The 10,389-nt window shown below is 43.6% G+C and overlaps 1 protein-coding gene across 1 annotated transcript in view; it reads right to left on the reverse strand.

The window, feature by feature from the left end:
- The window catches only part of Entpd1 (ectonucleoside triphosphate diphosphohydrolase 1), a 28,531-nt gene extending 18,603 nt beyond the window's left edge, over positions 1–9,928 (reverse strand). Inside the window, exons 1-3 of the mRNA XM_035441565.1 lie at positions 9,904–9,928; positions 9,536–9,741; positions 974–1,091 (exon numbers count right to left, since the gene is read on the reverse strand). Coding sequence (XP_035297456.1) covers positions 974–1,091; positions 9,536–9,741; positions 9,904–9,928 — 349 coding nt within the window. The remainder of the gene's footprint in view (positions 1–973; positions 1,092–9,535; positions 9,742–9,903) is intronic.
- Positions 9,929–10,389: the final 461 nt, after the last annotated feature.

The following is a 10,389-nucleotide window of genomic DNA, read 5'->3' on the forward strand; positions in this document are numbered from 1 at the left end:
AGCCCTAAAAGCCTGTGATCTGCTCTTCCCAGAGACTGAAAGCATTTGAAATTTTCCTCCAAGTTGCAGATCTGAGTCTAAAAATAAGGAGAGCAGGAGATCGTGCTATCAAAATCACTCAAGGACTTTTAGAAACATAAATCCTCAGGCTCCAGCCCAGATATGTTGACTCAAGGAACTCTGGTAGTAGGGGGCCTACATCCATGCTCTGAGTCCCATCCCCACCCCTACCCCCACCCAGTAGTTCACTGGCTCCCATGTGGGTCTGACAGCCTGCTCCATCAGTTGCCAGCCTAAGTAGCTTTAAACAATCAATCGGCAAGGCCTGTCTTAATGTTACTGCCCTCATTTTTAAAACAGGGATGCTGGCTGCTTCTCACCCAACCAATCCTGCGAGGGAGAAAACACATGTTGCATTCTTAGTGCAGGACACACAGAAAAGTCCTATAGAGGAGAACTATTACTGCTCAATTCTGTGCGTGCACGAGTGTGTGTGGTGTGTGTTGCTGGAACTCTAACCTGGGACACCGTGACTATTAAGCCTGCACAACACCACTGAGCCATACCTTCTACACCTTTAGCTATTTTTAAATTTGCTTATTTTCCAAGGATTGGTTTCAATATTGTTGGTGTTGTTGTTGTTGGTAATAGGGATTGACCAGGTGAGGCGTATGTCTAATGCTGAGCTACAGCCACAACTTGTTTGAGGCAGAGTCCTCTACACTGTCCAGACTGGCCATGTACCCCCACCCTGTGGTCCAGGCTGACCAGAAGCTGTGAGCCTCCTGCTCACCAGCCTGTGCTCCTAGGCCTGGCTCAATGTCACAGTTTATATAGTGACAATAAAACACCAGCGAGAGCTCCACTGTGCTCCTCCCGTGGCTCTGTGCTGGCTCCTTCTGCTCTTGTGTAGCGTCGGTGCCTCCCCTGCTCTCGTGTCCCATTCTCCCCACTTCCCCGGCCTCCCTCATACCTTTCACTTGACATTCTTCCAACTGGTACACCACTCCTGTGTCATTCTCCTTTTCAGCCGGCCACTTGTAGATGTACAAGTTGGTGTGAGAGGACCCCGCGTCCAGCACAATCCCGTACTGAGGGTGAAGCACATTTAAAACGCTTATCAGCATGACACAGGCTTCTCCATAGTTAGCTTGCAAAGGAAATAGACAGGGACAGAAATGGTCAAACCATGAAGAGAAAGTACTCTAGCCGAGGGGGAACATTTGGTGCTGGGGACTAGAGTCACCCCAATCCCAAGGATTGCCAATGTACCATTCCTTTAGATAAGGACTCCTAATGCTGGCTGCACCTTACAAACATTTGGGCCCTGCGGGGGTTATTTAGAAAATGCTTGGTCATTCTGGTGCTGGAACAGCTGAGACACTGTGGAAGGATCAGAAAGTGGATCCAGTGCTCCTCAAACTTGTCCACACCCTGGGAGCTCCAGAGGCTGAGGTCCAGTCCCACCTTAGGTACTGGTTTCAAAGTGGTTTGGTCAAGATCGTATGGGAGCCTGGTGTGCAGACAAGCCTGCAAACCACTGAGTTAACCCATGGAGGCCACATAGATATAACAAATATGTTCATCTGATTCAGGTTCAGTGAGTCTGGAATTGTATTTTAAGAGAGAGAAATGCCAAGTGTGCTTGCTTTATTATTATTATTATTATTCAGAAAATAACTGTGAGCCAGGCAAAGGTGGCTTTAATCTCAGCATTCAGGAGACAGAGTCAGGCAGATCTCTGTGAATTCGAGGCCAGCCTGGTCTATAGAGCGAGTGCCAGGACGGGCTCCAAAACAATACAGAGAAACCCGGTCTCAAAAACAAACAAACAAAAACAAGCATGTGTAGTTGTATTCCATGTATTTTAAGACATATAAACTTGTTTGCAAAAAGGAAGAGGAGGTCACAGGAATAAATGGAATCAGGAGGAGGGGAGCACAGGAAAGAAGCTCAGGCAATAAAGCCCTCCGAGCCCCAGCACACCCATGAGAAGCAGGCCTGGTGGTGTGTGCTTGTGATCCCAACGCTGTGGAAGGAGGCAGAGGGCTGGGTCTGAGGCTCACTGGCCGGCTAGCCTGGCCTAATCAGCAATGCCTGGGCCCCAGAGAGGCCTCTGTTCAAAGAATAAGGTAGATGGTACCTGGGAGGAATGACACCTGAGGTTGCCTTCTGGCCTCCACATGCAAATGCACACATGTGTAGGTGTGCCCCTGCGCACGTGTTCCTGACACACAGAAAACAAGAGGAAACGGCAGTGTGAAGATGTGCTTGGTGGTTGGAGGAGAAAAGGGGAAGCGTAAAGTCCCCACACTGGGTTTCATGAGTGTGTGGATGACGTACCAAGCAGGGATCCTGTGAAGCACTGTAGATATGAATTATCTTATTTGAACTCAGAACAATGCCAGGGGGTAGGGGCTATTTTTATTCTTTCTGTATAGATAACAAACTACCAGGAGGTTAAACAATCTAGTTTGAATCAGACTCAGAATCAATGCCTTAGCCGTGGAGCATGGAGCAAAGGCTGAGTGCCAGGCTTCAGGGAGGTTCTCCGTCCTAAAGACAACCCGTAGGACAACTGGCATGGCATGCAGATGCGAGCATGGACCCAGTGAACTTCCGCACAGCGCACACTCATCTGACATCAGCAAAATCAAGATTCAGAGTGTTTGCTAGCCCCAGCAGACTTCCTAACACTCCTCTTAGTCATTTTCCCCAAGCGCAATCACTGTTTTGACGTTTGTCACCACAAATGACTTTTGCCTGTTGTGAACTGTAACAAAGGGAAATCACATGGCATGCCCACTAGGTGCAATCTCTTTTGCTCTACACCGTAAAATGCATCCAAACTGTGTCCTTTGTTCATGCTTTCCCATTTTTTTGTAGGGTACGCCTACACTATGTTTTTATTCATTCTAATGTTGATGGACATTTGGATTATTCATAATTGAGACTATTAGGAATATAGCTGCCTTGAACATTCTTGTGCATTCCGTGTTCATGGAATAAAAGCTTACATATATTGTTTTAGCTCTCTCTCCCCTGGTGTAGGCAGTCAAGTGTCCATTTTGATAAACTGATATTCAATTTTTATTATACTTCTAAGTTGGGGATAGATCTGATGTTGATTAGTGATGTCTGCCATGGGATTTGTGAGAATAACATGGCGGCACATAGAGTTTGTTTTCTTACATAACTATGTATAAGTGGTGTTCCGTGAGTATGTATGTTCATGTACATGTTGGCACATATGTGTAAGTACATGTGGAGGCCCAAGGATGACACCAGGAGTCTTCCTTAGTTGCTCTCCCCTTGTTCACTGAGGCAGGATTACCAATACAGCCAGTCTGTCTGACCAGTTTGCTATGAGGATCCCCTATCTCCACATTCTGAATGGTGGGACTATAGACAGGTTGCCATGCCCTCCAACATTTATGTGGTTCTGGGATTGGAACTCTGGTCCTCCTGCTTGCTAGCAAGTGCATAAACTAGAGCCATTTTCCCAGGCCTAGAACATGTAGGTTTTACTCATCTCTAATGGGGAAGCAAGAGAAGAAAAGCAGAGAAATGGTGCCATTTGAGCTGTGCAGTTCAAAATGTGGTCTTCCACTTGAAATATATATATATATTTGTAATATGCATTTATATTATGTAAGTCCATATTGTCTCATTCATTACTACCCAAGAGCTTACGGGCAAAAAAGACAGGAGAGAGTATGTAAGAGACCTCCCCGTGCCACTAGGAATAGCTAAAGGAAGAGACTCTTGGATACCTCGAGTCATTCCATTTCACTGTGAGGTACCACTGTACAGACCTCCTGAAGATTTTTGACACCCCCCTCCCCATCTCCTCAGTGTTTTCTGCCTCCTTGTGCACAGTGGGGGGTTTCTTTGATTATTAGCTCTTTGTGATCAAAAAAGTAGTATCTGTATACTTGCTCTAAGCATAACCAAGAAGGAAATAGGGCAGGCTCCTCTGGGTCATGGGAATCCAAGAACTGGCTTAGTTAAGTGATCACGGTGGGCGGGGCTGGGGGGTTTCTGACTGGGTTCTGGGGCCTTTAGACCCCAGGAAACCTCCCAGGATTTGAGAAAAGGCTCTCCAGTTATACAATAAAAAATTCCATTGCTCCCCAGCATGGCCCCTGAATTCTTCCCATGTTCCAGCCACGATGGTGTATGATAAAAGCTAGTGCGACAGCAGCAAGCAGCCTTTATATGGAACCAGGACATCATAGTCTTTCTATTTTTGTTATCACGAAAGCCTCCCTTCCAGGAGAGCCAAGGAACTGGCCTTGCTTCTGTCGGCCTGTTTCTCTAAGGCCCTATGCAGTGAGACAGTGGAGAGATGAAAACATTAGTACATTCACAAGTATTTAAGACGGTGACCCTGGGCATTCCACAAGGATGTGCACAGCACTGAAGGCTAACCTGTGAACCATGCCCACTGAGGGCTGGGTTAGGTTGCGTCTAAATTGTTTCATAGAACAGTTGGCATTCTGAGAACAGCTAAAGCTGGACAGTCCATGTGGTCAGTCTACACATTCGGGGGGGGGGGGGTTATCTCTTGTGGTTGCAGTGTCCCCCGGGAGACCAGATCACCCCTACCTCATGTCTGTGCACCACCACAGCATTCTCCAGAGTATGTTCCAGGAAGCACAGGGCCACAGGATCTCAGCAAATCAACCTTGCCACAAGTTCAGGGAATGTACCTTCTCACTCCCTCCTGGACGCACCATCCCATTAGCTAGTGAATACTTTAGGAAAATTTGACCATAACATGAGGGAAAAAAACAAACCAAAACAAAAAATTCCTGAGTATGACTTTTATATTAAAGAAAAGATTAAGATTCCAATGGTGAGGAAGAAATCTGGGAATTCCATTATTATTATCATTATTTTATTATTATTGTTTCAATAGTATTTTCCATTTTAAGAGTACCAAGGATCCATTAAACATCACCTAAAAAAAACTAGGGGAAAGGCATTTAAAATTCCTAGATGCTTTTATTATCACTTTATTACCAAATCTTTGCTTCCTTCCAGTCTTTTTAAACGTGCATTTTCCTGAGGATAGTGATCTTTCTGTGCAAACGACCTTGCTCTAAGCCACCTACAGCCTCATGCTAGAAAGCAAGGACACTGGGGCTGCTTTACACACTCTACCCCAAACCTCACTGCCCCGCTGCTGTGGCTTCATGGTTTCCTCTCCAGTGTGATGTGCCGGGAATTGACTCCCAGGTGAGTACACCGGGAGGTGGGGCCTGATGAGAGTGCGCGCTGCCTGCGTGCCTGTGGGACAAGAAAATGCTGCTTTGGTGAGTAAATCTGTGAGCCAATGAAGCGGGCTTTGGGAAGCAGACTGTCTTTTTCCTAGCCAATGCCATATGAAGAGGAGTGGTGTTCCCCTGCTGATAATGCAGAATCCAGGATATCATTTTGGAAACAGAGATTCGTACTTGCTAGACTTGAAGTACACAACTTCATGAACCTTGGACTTCCCACTCTCCAGAAGTTGGAGAAAGTGAATGTCTAGTCTTTACAAATTACACTTTTGTGGTAGTCTGTTAGAGCAGTTCAAAAGGAACTGTGACTCCAGCTACCAAGACAGCTTCACAGGGCCCCTTTAGAAATACTGTCTCTTTAAACCCTCCCCCTACCCCCTTTAAAGGTCTTTAACTTCAGCAGCCCTGTTGGTCTGGCTCAGGGAGCCTGGGTTTATAAACAAAGCTTATCTTTTACAATGTGTTTCTAATCCCTATAAACAGGCTAAGCTAGTCACAGAGACTCCAGCAGAGCTGATAAACATCTAGAAATTATTCTTTTCCTTTTTCTTTAGTTAGAGTTATTAGTTCTTGAATAGGAACGCTTATTTTGTTGTTGTCTTTAAACCTGTGGTAAAACATGCCTAATACAACATGTACTATGCGAACTGTTTTATGGTTGGCGATTACATTGTTTGTGCACCAATCATCCCCATCAATTTCCGTGTGCCGGCTTTAAACCTGGATAATGTTAAATTACATTAAAGTAAGAAATAATAACAGGTATTTTACAACGAGCCTTTAGGAGTGCAAGCCAAAGCAAATTCTTTTAAACTCTCCATAAAAAGATAGAATCACAAATGCCAATTCCAGAGCACCATTTTAGTCTGCTGTGGAAAAGCAGATCTGGGGAAGTGCACCAGCCTTCACCAGCAGTGAGAATCCCTGCAGAGTGCTGCCTCAGAAACCCCCGAGGCCCTAAGGGGGAAGGGGCTTCCACCAGTCCATCTTCTGTAAAGAGGTGTCCACAGGGGACCACCACTCACAGCTCGTGTTTCCAGCAATGTTCTGACAAGCCATCTCTTGCTTTGTTCCATTTAAGTCCAATCCATCCTGCAAATAGGTGTTACCACCATTCACTTGACATGTAGGGAAGATGAGGTTTAGAGGAAGGAATGAACCTGTTTAAACCCACTGTTACTGTGATTGAAATAAAGTGTCCTGACCCTTGAGCCTACTTTGCACAGTAAGGGCATCTTGAACACGAGTCTGAAGTTTGGTATAGAGCTAGCTAGCATATCAAATTGTGGGTGCTCGTGCTAAAAGGCACACCAATGGCCAGGGGATTCAGGAGTGGTGGACAAAGCAAAATTCAAAGCATTTTCCTCACCTAGACCCATGGAGACAAAAGCATTCTCTCAAGAACAAAATTAGACATGGCTATTGAGTGTCCACTCCACTGAGGTCTTTGTTTTTAGAAGCATAGATCGATCATCTAAAAGTGCATACTTAGTACTGATACTCAGTAATTCACTGACTTCCGTGGCAAGAGAATGCCTTAGGATGTCTGTGGAGGGTAGATTCCTGAACCTTCTTTTGGAACATTCACACGGAGGGGAAACAGGATGTCTGGAGGGTCCTGGGCTGGTGGTTTGCCACCTCCATTGACACACCCCTACGTCCAGGAAGGAAGCAGTTTTTTTCTGCAGATCCTGTTCACTCTACTGAGTCAGCGAATTTCTATAGTATCACCATTCGATTCGAGTTCTGAACTGGATGTGAGCTAACACTTACACTGTGATTATTTGATCAATGGTTATTTCTTCCCCCTCAGTGTATATATTTTTCCAGTGTTGCTCACTGGTGTATTCCCAGAACCTCAAACAAGGCAAACATTCAATGACTGTCTATTAATTGAATGAGCACATAAAATGTATGCAAAGACAGATGAAACCCGGTCCCTGTCTTTAGTATGCTTAGAACCGAGTAGTAGCTGGCCAAATAAGTGTATGGACACAATAAAGTGCTCTTGATGTGCTATGTGCCCCAGGCATGAGCAAGACTGAACCCAAACCACGGTAAGCAGAAATAAAACAAGGGTAGCTCACCTGCAGAAAACAAAGAGTCTGGGTACAAACAGTCAAATAAGTGCCTTTTTTTATATGGTCATTTTAGAAGTGAATATAATCAGTTCTGCATGTCTGTAGATTCTGCACTCAGGGAGAATGGCAGAAAAAAAATATGGCAGATGGCAAAGCCAAAGTATCAAACAGAAGAGCAAAAATATTTCCTAAAATTTGTTCATACTAAACCTGCACAGTTTCTTCTTGCCATTGTTCCCTAAACAATACAGCATGACAACTATTGTATTATATTGGGTTTCATGGGAAATCTTGAGATGATTAAAAAATATAAAAATTGTATCTCAGAACTTGATGGGTTTTATGCAAATGGTACCCTTTGGGTATCGTAAAGGGCTTGACTAGCTACAGATTTTTTTAAAGTATAATTTTTTATTGATTATTTGGGAATTTCACATCATGTACCCCAATCCCACTCATTTCCCAGTCCTTCCAAATCTACTATTCACCCTTGCAACCCCCCAAAAAAGAAAATAAAAATTTAAAATTAAAAAAGAAAGAAAAAAGGCTTGCCAACCCTTCTGGACAACGACCTGTTCCCTCCATCAATCACAACCTTCTCTCACAGCTGTCACAGCATCTCCAGTCCTCTCCATCACCACTCCTGCCTCTCCATCACATTTTTGTTTATCATAGTAGCATTGGGAACTGTGGTGTGTCATGCAGTAGACCCTCTTTTGCCCAAACAGCTTTACTTGCCAATGTTCATTGCAATGAGTCCTTGTTCAGGTTCAAGGCCTCTGGCTTCTGCTACACCATAAATACTAGACCCTCTTGGAAACTCCTCTCAGATACCCTGCTGTTGCCCAGAGTCATGGAGATCCTGTGCCTGTGGTTCCATGGGGCAGGGCCAGCTCTCCCACGTCCACACCATGAGGCTAGCCACAGATTGATACTCAAGGTGGGTATCTTGGAACCCATGGACTCTGAGGGCCAACTGTGCTTTTACAAATAAACTTCTCAACATAGTTTAGTAAGTTGTAATGTATCGACCACACAATAAAAATGGTTCCATTTTTGTTTCTTGTTTTAGATTTTAAAAATGTTGTCTCATACTCCCTATTCATTCAACTGAGGTTTGAACCATTTCAGAGATGTCATCAGAGAGTACTCTCCAAAGTAGCAATGTCCCTAGTCCCTTTGTAGTGGTGAACATCTGTCTGTATTGTCCAACATTTCGTTCCCAATATGTGATAGAAATCTTACTGAAATCAGTAAGGAACTTCAACAAATGGCCAGCTTTTGTATGTAAAATTATCTTTGTACAAAATGAAGCAGCAACATTTACTTATCCACTTCGATGGCAGTAGCTGCTCTTGCGATACTATTACCTTTTATTTAATAAATACCAAAGACCCGGCTCCCTTTTTCCAAACAACATAACAACACAGAAGCACAATAGACTTGAAGACCACTGCGAGTAAAGGAGCCAGCCCTGACCACAGCAAACACTGGGAACACAGAGCTCAAGTGGACCTCCTCAGCAGTCCTTTTCCCTTTATATGCAGAATATAGAGTCTACTCTGCATGCAATACTCAACATGCAGAAAGGTCAGATCAAGAAGGCACCCACTTGCTCTTGGAGCTGGTAAATAGCAAAACCAAGATGTCATGAGGCTTCAACTGCGAGTGAAGTCTTGCCAAGAGAACCAATGCCACTAAACATTAAAAGGCAAGAGACCACCATCAATGAGACAGCGCCAGCTTCTGTCCGGACAAAGCAGCTGCTGTACACAGCACAACTGGGATGAACTTGTGTGACAAACAGATGCCAATGGAACACCCACGCCTTTCTACACAGCAAGTGATGTGGGTGGGTGGCAAAGGTTTCAGAAGCAGGGTGAGCATCTGACTTTCCAGGCTCATAGGTCATCATCTTCTCATCAGTAGAATGAATATACTTCAAAATGCGTGTTTCAGGACTTCACTTCTGCACATGTCATTTCCCATATATACATAGGTGCTCACTGGCTCACTCATATGAGGTGGGCCCCCTATAGATATATTTACTGTCTTTTCAGCTTAAATGTAAAACGGTATACTTACAATGTATATATAAATTTACCACCTTTTAAATTAAAAGATAAAACAAAATAATGACTGATTACAAATATTTGTGATTTCACTTGCCTTAACATTTTCTGGCAATGGTTTGTTCTGGGTCAATCCCACAGCAAGCAAAGCTATCACGGCCAAGACAGAGGAGAAACCGAGGATGATCAGGATATTTTTGGAGCAAAATCTCTTCACCTTAGAATCTAAAACCAAAAATAAAACATGAGTAAGAAATCTATAAACAATGACCTTCCTTGCCTTTTTGTCTGGTTTTAAGATGGCTATCCAGAAACACCAGAGACATTAATAAGAAGCCTAACTGTATCACAAGATACTTCCAAACAATTGGAAATAATTCAAGAATAAAAGGTTTTGTGTATACCATGAAGACTAAGCCAAGCTGGTGATAAGGAAGGAAGAATGGGCAAAATTGGGCCCCTCACAGGGGTGGGACGAGGAAGACATCATGGCTGCCTTATTTAATGGACCTGATGTATCTATAAAAACAAGTCACAACTAACAGAAGACAGAATAGACATCTTCACCCTTAAAATATACACATACACATAAAATATTTAATTTTCTAAAAAAAAAAAAGACATCAAGCATAGGTACACCATCAAACATCAAATACCACCATTGCAGAACATTTTCTAGCTTGACACAGTTTTTGGATCCCAACACCTTTATATGGTAAGATGGCAGTCATCTTAAGACTGAGGAGTTTTGAACTCTTTAGACTGTCATTCCATTAGGTAATCTATTTTGGTTTTAATCATACCCTAATAAAGGACATTTTAAAAGCTCCACTAGAAGAATTACATAGGTAATTCACCTGGACTTAAATAGACCACAGAGAGGACATGAATCAGAAATGGAAGTTTGCATCAAGACTCGACCTCTTCTTCAATCAATTTCTCAAACTATCT

Source organism: Cricetulus griseus, chromosome 3 (assembly GCF_003668045.3).
Source record: "Cricetulus griseus strain 17A/GY chromosome 3, alternate assembly CriGri-PICRH-1.0, whole genome shotgun sequence".
In the NCBI taxonomy this organism is placed as follows: Eukaryota; Metazoa; Chordata; class Mammalia; order Rodentia; family Cricetidae; genus Cricetulus; species Cricetulus griseus.